The sequence below is a fragment of the Esox lucius genome, chromosome 9 (genome assembly GCF_011004845.1).
Source record: "Esox lucius isolate fEsoLuc1 chromosome 9, fEsoLuc1.pri, whole genome shotgun sequence".
Lineage (NCBI taxonomy): Eukaryota > Metazoa > Chordata > Actinopteri > Esociformes > Esocidae > Esox > Esox lucius.
In genome coordinates, this window is record NC_047577.1 from 7,381,700 (window position 1) to 7,405,621 (window position 23,922).

The 23,922-nt window shown below is 40.7% G+C and overlaps 1 protein-coding gene and 1 long non-coding RNA gene across 2 annotated transcripts; both read right to left on the bottom strand.

Moving 5' to 3' along the window:
* Positions 1–8,116: 8,116 nt before the first annotated feature.
* LOC117594893 lies at positions 8,117–8,737 on the bottom strand. Its single transcript, XR_004576182.1, has 4 exons — positions 8,646–8,737; positions 8,487–8,556; positions 8,315–8,395; positions 8,117–8,216 (listed from the first exon to the last, which is right to left on the bottom strand). It is a non-coding gene; the product is annotated as an uncharacterized LOC117594893 (long non-coding RNA).
* A 1,435-nt stretch (positions 8,738–10,172) lies between these two features.
* LOC114839864 lies at positions 10,173–23,922 on the bottom strand. The gene is made up of 4 exons (XM_034294473.1): positions 23,865–23,922; positions 11,826–12,173; positions 10,928–11,103; positions 10,173–10,202 (listed from the first exon to the last, which is right to left on the bottom strand). The coding sequence occupies exons 1-4, from the start codon at positions 23,920–23,922 to the stop codon at positions 10,173–10,175; spliced, it is 612 nt and encodes a 203-aa protein (XP_034150364.1).

Consider the following 23,922-nt stretch of genomic DNA (forward strand, 5'->3'; position numbering starts at 1 on the left):
CATTTTAGACTCCATCAACCTCATGATGCTTGATGTGTTTTTGTGAATGAAAACCACTGATGAGTATCACTTAGGGTTTAGTCTGTGGATATAAATAGAAATTCACTTTTATTTGAAACATCCTAAATTCTGCTAATCAGAATATGTTAATATGTTTAATGTCTTGGTCTCTATGTATCAACCTTCTCAACTGTAGTTCATTTATCTAAATATGTGGATGATAAAGATTATTTGATTTTCATAACCTGAACATGTTTTTTTTTTAGAACTGTCTGATTTAGAACTGTAGAATCATTTAATTCATAATAGAGATGAGTATTTGTAGAAATATAGTTGTGTACAGAAAAATACACCAGACTAATCTGTGAGTAAAGTGAAGAAGTAGAATTTTACATTTCTTTCTGTTCTGTCCATCTAGGACAGGGTTTCCAACCCTCGCTTCTACAGTGACTCCTTTTTCACATTTTAAATATATATGTTTTTGTTTATCGTCATTATTAAATACACCACCAGTTATGATGGTGTTTGATTCAAGTAACTGCCAACCACACAGGCACAAGCTGTGTATAACTTTCCCAATCAACTTACATATCTGTATTCTTTTCCAAATCAAATGTTGCATTTAATATTTATTTTATAATCTAATATTACTTTTTTTTAACACCCCAACAAAAAAAGTCCATATTTCTTTTAGGAAAATGTAACCTTCATTTGCAATTCCAAGTTTTATTGTATATAGAATAATTTAAATGATTTATGTTCCCAGGTCTTTTTCATTAAATCTGTCACTGTTGAGCAGTGATCACTATATCTCAATAGTAACCCTTCTTAATTATGTCTGCACATTATACAAAGGGGCATGAAGGAGTGGCTAAAGTGGAATGAGGTGGGAGAACACATCTTATGTAATGTGTATATACAAACCCAATTCCAAAAAAGTTGGGACACTGAACAAATTGTGAGTAAAAAAGGAATGGAATAATTTACAAATCTCATAAACTTATATTTATATCACCATATAATTTAGATATCATATCGAATGTTGAAAGTGAGACATTTTGTAATGTCATGCCAAATATTGGCTCATTTTGGATTTCATGAGAGCTACATATTCCAAAATAGTTGGGACAGGTAGCAATAAAATGCCGGTTAAGTTAAATGTACAGATAAGGAACAGCTGGAGGACCAATCTGCAACTTATTATGTCAATTGGCAACATGATTGGGTGTAAAAAAAAGCCTCTCAGTGTGGCAGTGTCTCTCAGAAGTCAAGATGGGCAGAGGATCACCAATTCCCCCAATGCTGCGGCGAAAAATAGGGGGGCAATATCAGAAAGGAGTTTCTCAGAGAAGAATTGCAAAGAGTTTGAAGTTATCATCATCTACAGTGCATAATATCATCCTAAGATTCAGAGAATCTGGAACAATCTCTGTGCGTAATGGTCAAGGCCGGAAAACCATACTGGATGCCCGTGATCTTCGGGCCCTCAGACGGCACTGCATCACATACAGGAATGATACTGTAATGGAAATCACAACATGGGCTAAGGAATACTTCCAGAAAACATTGTCGTTGAACACAATCCACTGTGCCATTCGCCGTTGCCGGCTAAAACTCTATAGTTTAAAAAAGAAGCGGTATCTAAACAGGATCCAGAAGCGCAGGTGTTTTCTCTGGGCCAAGCATCATTTAAAATGTACTGTGGCAAAGTGGAAAAGTTTTCTGTGGCCAGACGACTTCAAAATTTGAAGTTCATTTTGGAAAACTGGGACGCCATGTCATCCGGACTAAAGAGGACAAGGACAACCCAAGTTGTTATCAGCGCTCAGTTCAGAAGCCTGCATCTCTGATGGTATGGGGTTGCATGAGTGCGTGTGGCATGGGCAGCCTACACATCTGGAAAGGCACCATCAATGCTGACAGTTATATCCAAGTTCTTGAACAACATATGCTCCCATCCAGACGTCATCTCTTTCAGGGAAGACGTTCCAACATGACTGCCAGACCACATACTGCATCAATAACAATGTCATGGCTGTATAGAAGAAGGATCCGGCTACTGAAATGGCCAGCCTGCAGTCCAGATATTTCACCCATAGAAAACATTTGGCGCATCATAAAGAGGAAGGTGCGACAAAGAATTAGACAAGAATGGGACAACATTCCTATTCATAAACTTGAGCAACTTGTCTCCTCAGTCCCCAGACGTTTCCAGTCTGTTATAAAAAGAAGAGGGGATGCCACACAGTGGTAAACATGGCCTTGTCCCAACTTTCTTGAGATGTGTTGATGCCATGAAATTTAAAATCAACTTATTTTTCCCTTAAAGTGATACATTTTCTCAGTTTAAACATTTGATATGTCATCTATGTTGTATTCTGAATAAAATATTGAAATTTGAAACTTCCACATCATTGCATTCTGTTTTTATTCACAATTGTACAGTGTCCCAACTTTTTTGGAATCGGGTTTGTATAATTAACAAAGTGAATTACCAGGATACACCTTTAAAATGTTTTTCTTAATCTCTGGCCTGGTTGCCATGGAAAGCACAGAGGCCACAAGGAGTCACTAGAGCGCAATGAGCTAGAAAAATGAATTTTATTGTGTGTTAAAAACCACAAAATGAAGGGAATTGGATGGAAACTGGTGGAAGAGATCATCTTGCTGCTTAGAATCACTGTAATAATGTAATAAAATAAAGAAACAGAACATACCTGTCAAAGACCAGATAAAAACCACCCACACACTTCCTGTTGATCTCAAGGACATTGTTGTATCTCCGTCCCTGTTGTCTCAGACACATGAACATAAACTCACTCTATAACAGGTGAATAAATACACCTGATATATTTGTGCAAATTATAGATGGAATACAGGACCACAGCAATGAAAACCAATCAGACTGATATTGTATTGTACATATGCTGCTCTGAGAGCACTGTATGTTTTCTGTATGTTTTTAATATGTGATGTGTTGCATGTCAGTTGGCATTTATATTTCAATGCTGACATGGTAAATAATGTTAGAATAATTTTAAGGATAATTTTTAAGAATGTGATAATCAACCCTCATCATCATCAGCAACAACAACAACAACCACAACAATCACTAATTGAGCCAATCTGATGTTCAGTAAACATATTACAAACATTCATGGTCCTAAAGTTGATTTATTTAAAGAACCTCAAATGTAGCAGAATAAGTTGAATTCTGAATAAACCAAAGTTACCCAAGCGTGAAGACTGACCACCAGGCTACAGACAAAAGACTGACTATACTACAGACTACAGACTGACCACCAGGCTATACTAAAGAATACAGACTGACCACCAGGCTATACTACAGACTACAGACTGACTACCAGGCTATACTGCAGACTAAAGACTGACCACTAGGCTATACTGCAGACGACAGGCTGACAAACATCCTGTACTGCAGACAAAAGTCTGACAACCAAGTTCTAGTTAAACCTAAAAACTGAGTAGCAGATCCAATTACAGTTCCTATACACATTATATAATGCTAGAAAACAGCTATAATTAAATAGCCTGGGGTGGCAAAGATATAGACATATTGAAATTTGTATCCAGTGTTTTCTATTCCCATCAAATCCAGACACTAAGGGGGATGTGTTAAGGTGACTTGATACCTCAACTTTAGTCACATTCAAAAACACTACTTGCTCAACTTCAATGTTGTGGTTAATTTTAAATACAGGTCAATGTTGTAAACATGTGACTCTTGGGGTCAGTCCCATCCATCATCCCCTAACAGAAGGCCTGGTTAGATGTTAGTTTATTACAAGACATATCTACATTATGGGGATCCAGACAGATGGGATATTTGAGGTAACTGTAGTGTGTCCTCTTGGATCCTACTATAGATCAGCCCTCCTACTCTGAGATCCTGAACACATACTGACTATCATGTGACAAACAAAACACAGCTGATTGTAACAAATAAGAGAAAAAGAAACTCCAACCTCCATTGAGTAACTTCACGATTAAATTACCAAAATACAAATGAACAATATATCACTAAGCGTACTTACAGAGTGAAGTGAAGAGGGAGGTCTAGTTAAAAGTAAACTTTCTTTCAGTGAGTGGAAACTGACTGGAACTGTGAGATCTGTAGTTGATATTTATAATAAGGAGCCAAGGTACAAATAGCAGATGAAGTATCAGTTCCTTCCTTTTTATGACATCAACATTTATGACAAACAGACCAGCATTTCAAAAGTAAACATGGAACACACAATCTAATAGGTTGTGTTTATTGTAGAAGTAGGTTTTACATTACTACAGTCTCTTCATATGACGTCCTCTGTAACATAATGGCACCAATATACTATTTTACTGTCTGGGTCTTCAATTGTAATTCATACACAAAAACAAACATTTGTTTATAACCATTCTTCTGGGAACCTCAAGGCGGTGGACACAAATGAGAGACCCTAATTTATAGCCTAAACATGAAATGAACCCTAACAGAAAAGTAACACTGTTGTTCTCATATTTAGAAGGCTCAGTGTTATGTCTTTGTCACAGAGGTGTTCAGAATGAATACAATCTTAACACAACATTCACTTAAACACATGGATAGACAAACCAACAAAACACACACAACACAAACACACAAAACCCTCTTCCTTGGGGATCAGTGGGAAGTTGATATAGGAGAGGACATTGAATGTAGACAGACACATTCATGCTCCACCAAGTGATCTTATATCCATGAACTCAAGTGTAATGGCACAAAGTATAATTACTTGAATTATCTTTAAATGCATAATTTTGTATTAACATTTTGAAGAACATTAACAGCAATAACTTCAGTTATTTCATTCTGAATGTCACAGTAATATTCTCCACTGTCCTCAGATCTGATGTTAGTGATGCTGTAACTCTGTCCTGATGCTTTTGGTGAGGTTACAGTCATCTTGTACCAGATGTAGGTGGGGTTGTCAGTCAGAGGACAGGATGTGATACAGGTCAGTGTTACATTCTGTCCCTCAGTCACTGTAGCAGGACTCAACTTCACCTGTAGATCTGATGGAATATTGATTAACCAAATACATCTCTGTTTAATTAATTAATTTCTTCAGTAATTCATCATATTATACAGTTGAATCAAACACTGTGACAGTCAGAGTTGTTCCAGGGAGTTTATGACCCCATTCAAAGTTGTGTTTTAAGAGTGAAGTGATAATCAGCTGAGTCCTCTCTCTTTTGTGTAATTCTCAGATCACAGTGATATTACAGAATAATGAACAACATCAGTACAGGATATGTGTCTACTGCCTACTAGGTATCTAACCTTGGCCCATAAATAGCTGCTCTTCAAGCCCCGTCCCTGGCTCACCACAGTCACTTCCACCCACACGCTGGCTGAACCAGGCTTGACAAGCTTTTCTATCTTGTTAACCCTTAAGTTATGTTACGGTCAAATTCACCCGTTTTAAGACTCTGATTTGGAATAAATACCATTAAGTTTTTTTGATCTGCATGAAACTTGATAATAACAGTGTGTTTATGAAAATATAAAATGAAAGGCAACAACATTTTACAGTTTCAAGGGCCTCTAAAAAAATTGTTTCATTCGTAGTGTTACAGTCAAAATGACCTGGTTGTGGAGATAAGATGTTGTTCAAAATCCTGCTGAATGAAGATTTCGAGTGAAACTGTCCCACTACACCTCCAAACACTTACACACACACACACAAACACATGCTGTACATACAAACCATGCCTGTCATGATCAGTGTTTGTTTCAGTGCCTCTTCCCCAGGTCATATGAGGTGAGGCAGCCTGGACTCAGAGGACTACGTTGACTATTTTACGTAAATCTTTAACAGCCGAACTCAGTATCTCACAGAAAGGACGACACCCCTCACATTTAAAAAAACATTTGATTATATCTTGAGGAACACTGAGGAAATGACACTTTGCTACACTTCGCAACAATTATTTTATCTGATCTTTTCTTGATTTTCTGAGAGTTCTTTGCCATGAGGTGCCATGTTGAACTTCCAGTGACCAGTATGAGGGAGTGTGAGAGCGATGACACCAAATTTAACACAACTGCTCCCCATTCACACCTGAGACCTTGTAACACTAATGAGTCACATGACACCAGGGAGGGGAAAATGGCTAATTGGGCCCAATTTGGACATTTTCACTTAGGGGTGTACTCACTTTTGTTGCCAGCGGTATAGACATTAATGGCTGTGTGTTGTGTTTTTTTGAGGGGACAGCAAATGTACACTGTTATACAAGCTGTACACTCACTACTTTACATGGTTGTCAAGTGTCATTTCTTCAGTGTTGTCAAATGAAGAAATATAATCAAATATTTACAAAATGTGAGTGGTGTACTCACTTTTGTGGGATACTATATATTACATTAGATAGAGTAAAATTTTATTGATAATCCATGTTTCAAACACATGTAAGGTAGACGTGCTTCTGTTTTGATAATCTCCTTCTAAGAACCTTTGGCCCAAACTTGGATAGTCTCGTATGTGTCTCTCTCGCTAGTGAGCAAACTACATGCAGTAACTTTGGTTACGTTTTTGAAGCGGGAGGTTTTGTTCAGTAAGTCAACTTGTGAAAGTGACGGTATCTCTGGGTTCACCAGTTGAAACATTCTACAAGGAGTCAAGATACAAGTATCAGATATAGAACTATCAGTTCCTTCCTCTTCATTATGTTGACATTCATAAAAAACTGACAAGAATTTTAGAAAAGGAAAGTTGCTTTATTTCAAATGTAATTGTGTGACAGAGTATCTAATTACTTTTCTTTATTGAGGAGGGGCATACATTTTCTAAGTGTGTCAAAATTGGCAAATTCCAAATGTTTTTCCTGAAACTGTTTGGAATTTGTTCAATATATCAGGTTTTGTCTTTCCCTGAGTTCTTCATTGAACAGGTCAAAGTTTAATTTACATTTGATCAGATGCATGATGTCATTAGTTCCATTCTATCATGGTGTTCCATTTACAAGCGTCATCAAAGTGCTGCTGAAGTTTCCAGGGTTCTTCACTAGAGCGCTCCCTACTGGTATGTCAACATTACTGCAGTCTCTTCTTATGATATCCTCATTCAGTTGGTTGGTAATAGAATCACATAATTATTATACTTTTATTCTGGATCTCCAACAGTGTCCTAATCTATAGATTATATACATTATCTAGGACATTATTATACTGTTATACTGGGTTTCAAACAGTATCCTAATCTATAGATGATATACATTATCTAGGACATTATTATACTGTTATACTGGGTCTCCAACAGTGTCCTAATCTATAGATTATATACATCATCTAGGACATTATTATACTGTTATACTGATCTCCAACAGTGTCCTAATCTATAGATTATATACATTATCTGGGACATTATTATGTGTTCCATTATTATATACTGCCTCCAGCTGTTTTTAGAAATTCTAGGTACAATTAGAAAGCCTGCATCTTGTGATCTAAGGTTACGTGTAGGTATGTATGGCTGGATCATTTCAGTGAAGTAAGTAGGAGCAAGTCCATGTATTGATTTACAGGTTAACATTAAAACCTTAAAAGCAGCCCAGTCATAAGAGGCAGCCAGTGTAAATAGTGTAGTACTGGAGTAATGTGTTTACATTTTCTGTTCTATTTAGGATTCTAGCAGCCGTGTGCAGCACTAATTAAAGTTTTTGTTATTGATTTATCATGGTAACCGGAAAAAAGAGAATTGCAGTAATCTAATCTAGAAATGACAAAAGCATGGATTAGTTTTTCTGCATCAGTTTTTAATAAAATGTGCCTGATTTCTGCAATGTTCCGAAGATGGAAAAAAGCAGCTCATGAGACATACAGCTCTGGAAAAAATTAGGAGACCACCATTTACCTAGGTCACAGCACACTAAATGAAACCACCATAGAAATTAATAAAAACACATAACTGCCAATGTAATATATATAAAAATAACATAAAAACAACATATTATAGTTTTCAGTTTCACATTTCTATCACACTGGGTTTCAGTGACAAACACAGACAGGAATGCTGGTTCTGATGGATCCCCAGGAAACATAGAGACAGAATCCTGACACTTGGATTCAGCTGCGAGCCAGTGACAATACTTACTACCAGAGTATCATAGTCAGGTGACCTGGTCTTCATGTTCAGAGATGAGTACATGTCACTGTTAGTATCAGGATGGACACTCTGTGGGGGAGGGAGGGAGGGAGGGAGAGAAATGTAGAGAGGGAGAATACCTGAGTGTTAATACTGTAAGACATAAAACTGTAAGATCAGATACCTACTTCTAGAGTGTCGTATTCAGGGGACCTGTTCCTCATATTCAGAACTGTGTACGTGTCACTGTCAGGTTCAGGACGGACACTCTGTGGAGAGAAAAAGAGAAAGTGAGAGAAAATCCACTATGAAACATCACCCATGACTACAAAATGCATGAATCTATTCCAACAGACTCACCTGTCCATTGTCTTCTGTGTCTCTGATGTTTCTGTTGTCAGAGGAGGTGGATTTGGAGTCTTTCTTCCCTCTTTGAACGCAATTAATTAATTCATTCACTAACCATTACATGACTGTAAATGTGACATTTGGTTTTTAAAAATAAAAATTTCTCCTCACCTGAACTAGATGAATCCAGAGAGACAGAGGATGAGAACCAGTACAACCACTGTGATTCCTACAGATGCAGTCAGAACTGATGTCTGTTTCCCTGAAATACAATGTGGATGATATGAATACATGACATGTTGTATTAAATAATAAGTTAATACAGTTGGTGATACTGACACATGTATAATGTAACGTGTCAAGTGATGACATAGTTAGCTCAAAATGTGGTTCTGTTTTTAAGTTTTAAGAAGGAAATATTACCTGCAATAATGATCATCAGAGCTGATCTTAGATCCTATTCCATTCTCAGCCTCACAGTAATATTCTCCACTGTCCTCAGATGTGATGTTAGTGATGCTGTAACTCTGTCCTGATGCTTTTGGTGAGGTTACAGTCTTCTTGTACCAGGTGTATTGTGGGTTGGCATCACTGCTGCAGGTCAGAGTCACTGAACTGCCCTCCACTATTTCTCCAGAGGGACTGATTGACACTGAGGGGTTCTTTGGTCCATCTGGTGGACAGTAAGTTACAATACAGTGTTTTGACAAATAATTTTCTAACATACACATGATGGAACATCAAACTACTTTAATAGTCAAATAATATACAAATTCCTCTACATGACCATGATATATTCAATAAAGCATCAGTTTATTTGTGTGATATGGTGGCATGGGTCAATGAAAATGTTTAGCTTAGGTGTACTTACATTTAACATTCATGTAAACTGAGGAGGAGCTGAGACGTACATTTTCATTCTCAGCCTCACAGTAATATTCTCCACTGTCCTCAGATCTGATGTTAGTGATGCTGTAACTCTGTCCTGATGCTTTTAGTGAGGTTACAGTCTTCTTGTACCAGATGTAGGTGGAGTTGTCAGTCAGAGGACAGGATGTGATACAGGTCAGTGTTACATTCTGTCCCTCAGTCACTGTAGCAGGAGTCATCTTCACCTGTAGATCTGAGTACATAATTAATTATTATTGGCCAAATTAAAAAGAAACCGCCCAACAAATATAAATCAGTGAGTCTACATATTTGTGTTCAGTTTTACGTGAGACAGTCAGAGTTGTTTTAAAAATTAAGCAATACTCAAAAATCTTATTTTCACAGATTATTTCACAGATTATATTTTCTCAAGTAATTAATCTTGATACACAGTGGTATCAAACCCTGTAAATTCAGTATTACCTGTGACAGTCAGAGATGTTCCATGGAGACTATGACCCCATTCAAACTTGGATGTTTTAAAAGTGAAGCGATACTCAGCTGAGTCCTCCTCTCTCAGATCTGTGATTCTCAGGGTGGATACAGAGGGTGTATATATGTATCTTCTACTGTCTTGGTCAGGATACTCCACCCGACCTGCATACTCTGGGTCTGTGATTAGGTCCTCAGGGATCAACTTATCCCTCCATCTACCACTCTGTTTAGGACTAAACCACAGTGATGATGTGACAGGATAACGACCAACATAAGTACAGGATATGTCCACTGATGACCCCTTCAAGACACAGATTCTCCTCTTGGTGTACGTCACTCTGTTACAGGACTGACCCTGAACACCTGAAACACAGTGACATAAGAGGACATTGTATTAGTTGTCTCTATAAATGCTAATGATATCAAAATGTATAATGAAACCAACACACAGAGGTTATACCATGTTAATACAATGTACTGGTCATAACCACACCTACGTCACCCCCACCTACACTATCAGTATCTCCCTCCAGACCTTCTACACCCGAGACGGTCAGAGTCTCCAGTCTACTTGGTCCACCAGGGGTCTTTGTAACACCCCTCACAACCCTCCTCAACAGTCACTCTACACCCATGGACTTGAATGGAGCTTGTGTGTTATTGAGTCCAGGTGTTTTCCATTTCCCATCAGGAGGTTTATTTAATGTGTTCCTTTGTCAGGTCAATGAACAGGATTGTTTGTAGTTTTGGCTTTGTGTTTATCTGTTGTCTAGTTGCAGTGATCTTACCTGTCCTGATGAGGGTCATCTTGTTTAGTTTCCTTTGTTTTCATCTGAGTGTTTGTTTTTGATTGGTGTTGCTTCCCTGGTTAATAAATTAATTGAAGCCTGTATCTGCCTCCCCTGTATGTGACTCCCCTGTATGTGACTCCCCTGTACCTGACTCTCTTGTATATGACTCCCCTGTATCTGACTCCCCTGTATCTGACTCTCCTGTATCTGACTCAGTGTTCCAGTATTAAATAAACACTCACACACTGTAGAAGAGTGGAGATCCTCATGACCTTTAACAGAACAGGAGTAACTGACTCTATAGTCTCCGAATATATGCATCCAGGTAACGCGGTGTTTGTACTGGGGGGAGGAGCTCTCATCTATCTGTCGTCCGTTCTTGTACCAGATGTAGGTGGGGTTACCAGTCAGAGGACAGGTGGTTCTACAGGTCAGTGTCTTCATTTCTCCACCAGTCTCCTCCAACTGAAGACCTGGAGAATAAACAACATACTGTAACTCTACAACATGGTGTAATGTATCATTAGAACACAATAGTGGAACATAATCCTGTGTTACATAACATTATTACTAGAGTGTTATGTTATTACTAGAGTGTTATGTTATTACTAGAGTGTTATGTTATTACTAGAGTGTTATGTTATTACTAGAGTGTTATGTTATTACTAGAGTGTTATGTTATTACTAGAGTGTTATGTTATCACTAGAGTGTTATTTTATTACTAGAGGTGTACATCTGATTGGTCTGCATAACAACAATGATGTTTAAATAGGTTCTGGCTTTGCTGATGGAAAAGTTTTTTCCCATGAGAAGTTGTACATTTTGTTCTGGTAAAGAGTAAAAAAGTAACATGGGGCTGGCAGCTGTAAAATCTGTAACTACTGGGTGGACAAGGATGTTTTAAGAAGAGCCGTCTATAACCAGATAAAACTTGTCTTGTTCAAGTGTGACTGTTATGAACTGTTTATCACACGTCCTATCAGCTGTATTAGAGAATGGCCCTCTGAGATGCACTTTAGAGTTACACATGTTTCACTGACTCTCTGCTTGCAAGTACTCAATAAAACTCATAATGAGACCGGGTCTCTGTCTTGCCTGCCTCAGAGTTTCTCTTGGTGAATCTAAATTTCCAACACAGTCTTTATAGAAATATATGATATGTTGCGACTAACATAGATTTCATTTCAAACATACCTGAAAAAGACAGAGTGACTCCAGGATTGCCAATCCATTTCCCTCCAGGCTGATCTGTAATAAAACTGAACTTGTACTCAGCTGAGTCACTCTCTCTCAGGTCTGTGATTATCAGGGTGTGTCTGTTGTTCTCATCACTGCGGTACGTCACACGACCTCTGTAGTCTGGGTCATCGCTCAGGTTCACAGGATTCCCATCAGCATCATTTTTAGTGAACCAGAAGGTTGATGTGACTTTATGACCACCTGGATACTTGTAGGTGCAGCTCAGCTCCACTGTTGACCCCTTCAAGACACAGATACTCTGAGTGGAGTAGGTCACATCCCAGTCACCCTGACCCAGTAAAACTGAAACACAGTCACACAACACAATGGAGTTAGAATGAAACCAAGTAAAAATAGATATCTGCTTCCATGGTTGTTCTACTGGAGTATTGGATGGGTGTTTCAATGGAATTCTGATCATTTTTGATGAAGGGGTGAGTGTTTTGAAAGCGCTTTTCTGTAGGTTTCTGAAAAGCTGGTTGTTTTGAAAGTGCTTTCCTATAGCTTGTTTATGGGTGGGTGTTTTGAAAGTGCTTTCCTGTAGCTTGTTGACGGGGTGGGTGTTTTGATAGTTAGTAATATGATGTGACATTGACAATGCTGTAGAGTTTAGTGGGGAATGTGTGGGTGGAGAACCACTCTGATGTCCACGATACCGAGACCTGTTTCACAAAAAGTGATATACCAAGCAGGTTTAGACTAAAATCCCTGTCAGCTGCAGCCATCAGGCAAAATTCATCTTTACTCTTGTTCATTTATCTCTTAAATCATCATTTAGGAGTAATCCCTCATGAAAGAAAATGTAATTGGGCCCAAAGGTTAAAGGTTTTGTGAATTTCTAGAGTACCCAGAATGCTCTATTACCCTCTGTTTGCTCCCGATGGAAAGGCTGCAGGGTCAGTTGAATCCAAAACACTTCCTGTATCTTTGTTTAACAACCTTGTGGCAAACTGCTTATTCAGCGTATCTACAGAGTAATTCAGTAAACAGAATGTCTCTGTAGGGGCAGGTGGAGCTGCTCTGGCTGATGAGTCAATCCCCTAAAGTCACATCCACTTGGGAGAAGATAGTGGCCAAAGGATAATTAATGAGAGCTACGTTGGAATCCTCAGCAATATTAGTCCCATGTTGGTCAGGTGTAGTAGAGTTAATCAAGTCCAGATACTGTTCTCCAGGACCGGGAAGAAAAATCCTATAGTGCCGTTCTCTGCCAAGAGTTAGGGTTAGGGTCAGTCTTTAATGCCTCATCTAAATATGGCAATAAAGCCATATTTTTTTAAAAATCAATCAATCAATCAAATGTATTTATAAAGCCCTTTTTACAACATCAGTTGTAATCTTTTCCAGTATTTTCCAGTATTTGCTTTGCAGACCTCCTACCTTTACTTCGCATTTGCCTTAATTATTGTATTTTAATCGTTGACCAAGGCTTTTTAGGAAAAGGAAGCCAAGCTCCAGGGGGCCTTTTTTAGGTCTGGGAACCAACATCATGAGTCTGCCTGATCCAAGCTGTCACCCTATTTTACAAATGGGTCGATTCCATCCTGATACTTTTCATCGTCTGAATGTTTTCACTATCCTCGCTCTCCATAATCATTTATTCCACTTCTTTCGCCGTTTGGCCATTTATTTTTTCTCAAAACAATTGCCTGTAGCAACTGAACGCATCTTCAATGCAATCCAAGTGCATAATGACTTTATTGGGAGCATGGTAAGTGTGACACGTGCCTCTCCCCCTGGCGCGCTCGCTTGCTCTTTCTCTCTCTTTTGGGTAGGGGGGTGACATGGATAGACTTCTCATTGGATTGGTTTATGTATTGTAGACTTCTAAACAACAGAATAAGATCAAGTATAATTAGTTAGGGCTGCTGCTGAAGTCCTGAAGGACAATAGGTGATCAATACTTCTGGTTTGCGAAAGTACACTAACGAGACGTTGATATTTTCAACGGAATGTCGTTGTTCCCGTGGAAAAGAAATGAAGCCTCTAACTTCTGTCGTTCCAGAGTAATGTATAAAAAGTTTCTTGACCTGAACCATTTATAGGTTTTAGTTGCTTTATGTAAAATAAAATAAAAATAGTGATTTAGAACAGCCTATTAATTGAATTCAATAGCAAAATGTTTCATGGAAACAGACATGCATAAACACAAATTAACCAGACTAATCTGTGGGGAAAGGGAAGCTTGAAACCAAATTCATTTTAAAATGATTGTATTTTTAAATTGTTCCTGTTTTGTGTAGGCCACAGTTTCTAAACCTTTCCTCTAGAGTGTCTCCTTTATCAATTAATTTAAATCATTGATTTTGCCTTTTGACAAAATGTGTATGTTTGATTCAAGTACACTCACCTAAAGGATTATTAGGAACACCTGTTCAATATCTCATTAATGCAATTATCTAATCAACCAATCACATGTCAGTTGCTTCAATGCATTTAGGGGTGTGTTCCTGGTCAAGACAATCTCCTGAACTCCAAACTGAATGTCAGAATGGGAAAGAAAGGTGATTTAAGCAATTTTGAGCGTGGCATGGTTGTTGGTGCCAGACGGGCCGGTCTGAGTATTTCACAATCTGCTCAGTTACTGGGATTTTCACGCACAACCATTTCTAGGGTTTACAAAGAATGGTGTGAAAAGGGAAAAACATCCTGTATGCGGCAGTCCTGTGGGCGAAAATGCCTTTTTGATGCTAGAGGTCAGAGGTGAATGGGCCGACTGATTCAAGCTGATAGAAGAGCAACTTTGACTGAAATAACCACTCGTTACAACCGAGGTATGCAGCAAAGCATTTGTGAAGCCACAACACGTACAACATTGAGGCGGATGGGCTACAACAGCAGAAGACCCCACCGGGTACCACTCATCTCCACTACAAATAGGAAAAAGAGGCTACAATTTGCACGAGCTCACCAAAATTGGACAGTTGAAGACTGGAAGAATGTTGCCTGGTCTGATGAGTCTCGATTTCTGTTGAGACATTCAGATGGTATAGTCAGAATTTGACCATGTCCAGTTTCTGACCATGTCCATCCCTTTATGACCACCATGTACCCATCCTCTGATGGCTACTTCCAGCAGGATAATGCACCATGTCACAAAGCTCAAATCATTTCAAATTGGTTTCTTGAACATGACAATGAGTTCACTGTACTGAAATGGCCCCCACAGTCACCAGATCTCAACCCAATAGAGCATCTTTGGGCTGTGGTGGAACGGGAGCTTTGTGCCCTGGATGTGCATCCCACAAATCTCCATCAACTGCAAGATGCTATCCTATCAATATGGGCCAACATTTCTAAAGAATGCTTTCAGCACCTTGTTGAATCAATGCCACATAGAATTAAGGCAGTTCTGGAGGCGAAAGGGGGTCAAACACTTTTCCAGTATTAGTATGGTGTTCCTGATAATCCTTTAAGTAAGTGTATATGCCAAGCAAAAAGGCAAACACCTTTCCAGATCAAACAGAATATTCAATTTTTATGCTTTTCTAAATCATGTATCATTTAATATGTATTAAGTTCTCTAATACTACATTGTTTGACCTACCAGACACTAGAAAAAAATATATATATATTTTGTAATCCCAAGGTATTATTGTACACAGTTTAGAATAATTGAAATAATTTACGTTCCCCCAGTCTTTTTATTACGATTGTCGGTCTTTTTTGATCAGTGTTCATTATATCTCAACAGTAATCCTCCTGAATCCGTGAATTACCAGATATGCTTTTAAAAAGGTGAAACTGAATGTAGTTTGTTTCTCTTTATAGAGATGCATGATTTTAAGATTTAAACAATGTGTATGGAAATTGTTTTAGACAAGTTCCAAATGGTGAAAATCGACGGACCAGAATTAATGTAATATCAAATTGATCAGATGTAATTACTTTTTTCTTCACCAGAAGGCATTAAACGTACCTTAAAACGTTCTAGTAAACAGTTAAGAGAAGATTATGATCAGTCATTTGTAACACAAATAAAAAGGAAATAAAAAGTAATTGAACAACATATTAAGGTTGCCAATAATAGGGGACAGTGGACCATAATAGGGGGTCATCATTTATTGCAATGTCGTTAATTAACCAACTAGCTGAAAATATGAATATTTCCACTGACATTTCAGAGATGCTAATAAATGACACACTAGTTTACATTTCTATGTCAATCATAATCACTAAATATTGACAACTTGATCAAATGATTATTCGGTACAAGAAGATATATTTCAAAACTGCTGTTGGCGATGTCGATAATTGGGGGTTGTATGCTATTTATCAGGGACAGGTAGAGTGATTCAATTTCATAATGACTCAATAATATCTATATATAATACAAAGAGGCCACAAGGAGTCACTAGAGTATAACGAGGCAGAATTTGTTTGTGTTTTACGGGAGAAAAATGCGTGTTGTTTTTGATTAATATGAAAAGAACGGGAAGGAAAATGCTGGAGTTGTTCATCCTGCATCATAGAATCACTGTTATAACTTAGTTATATTATGAAACAGAACATACCTGTCAAGGACCAGAGGAAGACCACCAACACACTTCCTGTTGATCTCAAAGACATTGTTGTACCTGTAACATAGAACATTTTAGAATTTAGCAGTTACATATTGTGCTTATACACACTGAAGGGCTTGTGTACCTACTGTATCACAGATCACATCTCCACAAGAACCCCAGATGGTCAATGCAAACATTCCACATTCCTGAGGTAGTCAGAGTGTGAATCTAAACACAGATGTTTCTGTTGTTCTCATTATCTAGGCACATTTAACTTTCAGTGAAACATCTATTCATTAGATTCTACAAAAACAACTCCCTCTATTACTGGTGATTAAATACACCTGATACATTGTAGCGTACATTTTTAGATGGAGTACAGGACCACTGCAATGATATTGTATTGTAACACTGTATGTATTCTGTATGTTTTAATGTGTGATGTTTTGCATGTCAGTTGGCATCTGTATATCAATGCTGACATGCTGAATAATGTAAACAATCATTTGAAGGATACAACAAAACCATCCTCACCACTTCCATAATTTTTTTTTTTCAACAACAATCACTTACTAATTACATCTGATGTTCTTTGAAGATGCTGACACATCCATCCATCCATCCATCTTCTACCGCTTATCCGGGGCCGGGTCGCGGGGGCAGCAGTCTAAGCAGGGATGCCCAGACTTCCCTCTCCCCAGACACTTCCTCTAGCTCTTCCGGGGGGACACCGAGGCGTTCCCAGGCCAGCCGGGAGACATAGTCCCTCCAGCGTGTCCTAGGTCTTCCCCGGGGTCTCCTCCCGGTGGGATGGGACCGGAACACCTTCCCAGGAAGGCGTTCCGGAGGCATCCGAAAAAGATGCCCAAGCCACCTCAGCTGACCCCTCTCGATGTGGAGGAGCAACGGCTCTACTCTGAGCTCCTCCCGGGTGACCGAGCTTCTCACCCTATCTCTAAGGGATCGCCCAGCCACCCTGCGGAGAAAACTCATTTCGGCCGCCTGTATCCGGGATCTTGTCCTTTCGGTCATGACCCAAAGCTCATGACCATAGGTGAGAGTAGGAACGTAGATTGACTGGTAAATCGAGAGCTTCGCCTTGCGGCTCAGCTCTTTCTTCACCACGACAGACCGATACATCGACTGCATTACTGCAGAAGCTGCACCGATCCGTCTGTCAATCTCCCGTTCCATCCTTCCCTCACTCGTGAACAAGACCCCTAGATACTTAAACTCCTCCACTTGAGGCAGGCACTCTCCACCAACCTGAAGTGGGCAAGCCACCCTTTTCCGACTGAGGACCATGGCCTCGGATTTGGAGGTACTGATTTTCATCCCCACCGCTTCACACTCGGCTGCAAACCGTCCCAGTGCATGCTGAAGGTCCTGGTTAGAAGGGGCCAACACGACAACATCATCTGCAAAGAGCAGAGACGAAATCGTGTGGTCCCCAAACCTGACACCCTCCGGCCCCTGGCTGCGCCTAGAAATTCTGTCCATAAAAATTACAAACAGAACCGGTGACAAAGGGCAGCCCTGCCGGAGTCCAACATGCACTGGGAACAAGTCTGACTTACTGCCGGCAATGCGGACCAAGCTCCTGCTTCGGTTGTATAGGGACCTGACAGCCCTTAGCAAAGGACCCAGGACCCCATATTCCCCAAGCACCCTCCACAAGATGCCGCGAGGGACACAGTCGAATGCCTTCTCCAAATCCACAAAACACATGTGGATTGGTTGGGCAAACTCCCATGAACCCTCCAACACCCCGTAGAGGGTATAGAGCTGGTCCAGTGTTCCACGGCCCGGACGAAAACCACACTGTTCCTCCTGAATCCGAGGTTCTACTATCGGCCGTATTCTCCTCTCCAGAACCCTGGCATAGACTTTCCCGGGGAGGCTGAGAAGTGTGATCCCCCTATAGTTGGAACACACCCTCCGGTCCCCCTTCTTAAAAAGAGGGACCACCACCCCGGTCTGCCATCCCAGAGGCACTGTCCCCGACCGCCACGCGATGTTGCACAGGCGTGTCAACCAAGACAGCCCCACAACATCCAGAGACTTGAGGTACTCAGGGCGGATCTCATCCACCCCCGGTGCCTTGCCACCGAGGAGTTTCTTGACCACCTCTGTGACTTCAGCCCGGGTGATGGACGAGTCCACCACTGAGCCCTCATCCTCTGCTTCCTCAATGGAAGACATGTCAGCGGGATTGAGGAGATCCTCGAAGTACTCCTTCCACCGCCCGACGACATCCTCAGTTGAGGTCAACAGCTGCCCACCTCTACTGTAAACAGCGTTGGTAGGGCACTGTTTCCCTCTCCTGAGGCGCCGGATGGTTTGCCAGAATCTCTTCGAGGCCAGCCGATAGTCCTTCTCCATGGCCTCACCGAACTCCTCCCAGGCCCGAGTTTTTGCCTCCACAACCACCCGGGCTGCAGCCCGCTTGGCCTGTCGGTACCCGTCAGCTGCCTCAGGAGTCCCACAAGCCAACCAGGCCTGATAGGACTCCTTCTTCAGCTTGACGGCATCCCTTACTTCCGGTGTCCACCACCGGGTTCGGGGATTGCCGCCTCGACAGGCACCGGAGACCTTACGGCCACAGCTCCGAGCGGCCGCTTCGACAATGGCGGTGGAGAACATGGTCCACTCGGACTCAATATCTCCAACCTCCCTCGGGATCCAGTCGAAGCTCTGCCGGAGGTGGGAGTTAAAGATCTCTCTGACAGGAGACTCGGCCAGACGTTCCCAGCAGACCCTTACAGTACGCTTGGGCCTGCCGAGTCTGTCCAGCTTCCTCCCCCACCATCGGATCCAACTCACCACCAGGTGGTGATCAGTTGACAGCTCCGCCCCTCTCTTCACCCGAGTGTCCAAGACATACGGCCGCAGGTCAGATGAGACGACAACAAAGTCGATCATCGACCTGCGGCCTAGGGTGTCCTGGTGCCACGTGCACTGATGGACACCCTTATGCTTGAACATGGTGTTCGTTATGGACAAACTGTGACTAGCACAGAAGTCCAATAACTGAACACCACTCGGGTTCAGATCAGGGGGGCCGTTCCTCCCAATCACGCCCCTCCAGGTGTCACTGTCGTTGCCCACGTGGGCGTTGAAGTCCCCCAGTAGAACAATAGAGTCCCCAGTCGGAGCACTTTCCAGCACCCCTCCCAGAGACTCCAAGAAGGTCGGGTACTCTGCACTGCGGTTCGGCCCGTAGGCACAAACAACAGTGAGAGACCTATCCCCGACCCGTAGGCGCAGGGAAACGACCCTCTCGTTCACCGGGGTAAACTCCAACACATGGCGGCAGAGCTGGGGAGCTATGAGCAAACCCACACCAGCCCGCCGCCTCTCACCATGGGCAACTCCAGAGTGGTGAAGAGTCCATCCTCTCTCAAGGAGTGTGGTTCCAGAGCCCAAGCCGTGCGTAGAGGTGATCCCGACTACCTCTAATCGGAACCTCTCAACCTCACGCACTAACTCAGGCTCCTTCCCCGCCAGCGAGGTGACATTCCACGTCCCTAGAGCCAGTTTCTGTGTCCAGAGATCGGGTTGTCTAGGCCCCTGCCTTCGACTGCCGCCCGATCCTCTTTGCACCGGCCCCTTATGGTCCCTCCTGTGGGTGGTGAGCCCACGGGAGGGCGGCCCCACGTCACCCGTTCGGGCTGAGCCCGGCCGGGCCCCATGGGGGAAGGCCCGGCCACCAGGCGCTCGCATTCGAGCCCCAACCCCGGGCCTGGCTCCGGGGTGGGGCCCCGGCTGCGCCATACCGGGCGACGTCACGGTACTCAAAATGTTATTCTTCATTAAGGGGTTTTGAACCGCTCTTAGTCTGACCCGTCGCCTAAGACCTGTTTGCCTTGGGAGACCCTACCAGGGGCATATAGCCCCAGACAACATAGCTCCTAGGGTCACTCGGGTACTCAAACCCCTCCACCACGTTAAGGTGGCAGTTCTTGGAGGGGATGCTGACACATTCACAGCTAATAAGATGTGGTTAAAGTAAGGTTCAATAAAAGATTTAAACAGAAGGTAAATGTTGTTGCCTAGCACCAGGAATGATCATGTGACTCTTGGGGTCGGACCCATCCATCATCCCCTAATAGAAGGCCTGGTTAGATGTTAGTTTATTACAAGACATATGTACATTATGGGGATCCAGACAGATGGGATATTTGAGGTAACTGTAGTGTGTCCTCTGGGATCCTACTATAGATCAGCCCTCTTACTCTGAGATCCTTTACACATACTGACCATCATTTGACAACAAAAACACAACTGAAAGTAGTAAAGAATAAAAAAAGGAAACTTTGAATGTATTAAGTTTATAATGAAATAACCAAAATACAAAGTAACAAGGCATCACTAAGCGTACTTACAGAGTGAAGTGAAGGGGGAGGTCTTGTTAAGTCCACTGACTGTCAGTGAGTGGAAACTGACTGGAACTGTGAGATCTGTAGTTTATATTTATAATAAGGAGTCAAGGTACAAATAGCAGAAAAACTGTCAGTTCCTTCCTCTTTATGAGATGAACATTCATGACAAACAGACCAGCATGTCAGAAAAGAAAAGCTTTTACATTTCAAAAGTAAATGTGGAACACTATCTAATAGGTTGTGTTTATTGTAGAAGTAGGTGTACATTACTACAGTCTCTTCATATGACGCCCTAATTCATCTTTAACATAACGGCACTAAGATACTAGGCATTTCAAGGATTTGTTTCACAAGACAAAAACTAAAAGTTCAGCCGCCCGCAACAGAAAGTGTTGCCATCTCAAGATTCAAACCCAGGTATCATTAACCACAACAACACAGAGCTGTACATTGGCTGGCTGCCAGTATAGCCTCTTGTCTGTATCCTGAACAAATCCTCTTTTGCCACTGGCCATTTTAATCGTTAATTGGCCGTTCGTGAATGACATTGATACAATTAAACTGACTAATGTTTCTTACTAAGTTTACCTCCATCACAAATAGCATCTATATATGGCGTTTGCCGTCTATGTATGGCGTTTGCCACTGGTTGTTTTAACAGCGTATTAGCCAATAATGAGCTTTACCGCTATCTACTAACTTACTGGAATAGTCATAAGAATTGAGCAATTGCAAGCAAGTCTGCCAAAGCTATTTCATTTCATGGCATAAGAAAGTTTTTTTTTCTTTCATGGAAAAACTACTTTTTCATTCATGAATGAATGACATTTATACAACAACGATCAATATAGGTGACAATAACTAATGTTTTCATCAAGAGAAAAGATGAGAGAATTTTGGAATCACTGGAGTCACTGTCTTTAACCACTATGCTTCAGTATTACAAGTTTCAGCAGTCCCTAGACTCCATTGAGTATTGTGTCGAACTGACTAACGTTTCTAATTAAGTTAACCTCTACCATAGCATCTATGAACTGCATTGCTTTTGTCACTGGCCGTTTTAACAACTTATTAGCGAGTAATGACTTCATGGGAATAATCACAATTTCTAGCAAGACTGAAGGTGAACTTTTCCATGCAAGAAACAGTCGCAATATAACCACATACAGTTTCAGTTAAAGCTTACTGTAACGTAACTACTGTATGTAAAGCCAGCAAATGTGTTTGTCCATCCTGAAACAAAATCCATGCAAGCATGCACAGTCGCAATATAACCGTAAACTGTTTAATTTCAGGCTTACAATAATGTAGTCACGGGAGGTTTTAGCCAGCAAAGTTTTCATCTATACAGAATAATTCATAATGCGTACTTCGCTTCGCCTGCAAGGAGATACGAACATGGGACCCTATAGTTCACACGCCCGCTTCTCTAAGCGCTACGCTTTTTAACAAGCCAGTCGGTCAGTTAGTCAGTAAGAGACATTCACTCTTCTTGGCCCCGCAAAAATGTCCCCTCTAACACATTGCAGCAGATTGGGGGTTTTCATGGCCTTGGCCTGTGAGTGGAGATTTTATGAAAACTAACATCCATTAGAAAGTTTCTAGACCTCCAAGGAGGCCAGATGAGATTGGAGGTGTGGCCTCGCGAGACTAGTCTTGATATAACAAACAAAACAAAACTCATCATGAAACTAAAGGGAAAAAAAGTACTTTTGCCTCAATTGAATAACTGTATAATAAATAATGAAAAAACAATAAAAACAGATATCACAGGACATACTTACAGAGTGAAGTGAAGTGGGAGGTCAACTTACTGCAGTAAGAGGAAAGTGACACTAACTGTGGGTTCTGCCGTTGAAACACTCTACAAGGAGTCAAGGCACAAGTATCAGATATAGAACGGTCAATTCCTTCCTCTTTATTTCATTAACATTCATGAAAAACAGACAAGCATTTAAAAAAAGAAAGGTTGCTATACTTCAAATGTACATGTGTGACAGATCTAAATGCTTTTCTTTTTTGAGTTGCATACAATTCCTAAAAGTTAAAAAGTTGGAATACTTTCAAATATATTTCCTGAAACTATTTGGAATTTTTTCAGTGTCAGAAGGTTTTTCTTGTCCCATTAAGGTTTTTTACTGGATCAAACAGGGCATTAGGTGGTGGGTGTGGTCAGGGGTGGGTCAGGGGGTGTGGCTAGGCAGCGATAGGCTGCGTTGGCCCCCTCATGTAATCATTTTTGAGGCCCCTCCTTATCATTAATAATATTTTAAAACAAATTATTTAAAGATAAGTTTGCTATTTAAAGCAAATTTACAAACATTCACAAAAATGTCCCATGAAGCTGAGAACAATGGCCCTGCAAACATTACACACACATACAACATTACGTGCGCAAAAAACATTGCATACATTCACAACATTGCAAATGCATACAGCATTGCATACACATTCAACATTACATACACATACAACATTACATACGCATTCCACATTACATACACATACAACATTACATACACATACAACATTACATACACACAACATTACATACACACAACATTACATACACATATAACATTACATACACATACAACATTACATACACACAACATTACATACACATACAACATTACATACACATTCAACATTACATACACATACAACATTACATACACATACAACATTACATACACATACAACATTACATACGCATATAACATTACATACGCATTCCACATTACATACACATACAACATTACATACACATTCAACATTACATACACATACAACATTACATACACATACAACATTACATACACATACAACATTACATACGCATATAACATTACATACGCATTCCACATTACATACACATACAACATTACATACACATACAACATTACATACACACAACATTACATACACATATAACATTACATACACATACAACATTACATACACACACAACATTACATACACATACAACATTACATATGCACATAACATTACATACACATACAACATTACATACACATACAACATTACATACACATATAACACTACGTACAGAAACATCATTACATACACAAACATCCCACACCCACCCATGACCTTAACCTCAACCCTTTCACCCATGACCTTAACCTCAACCCTTTCACCCAT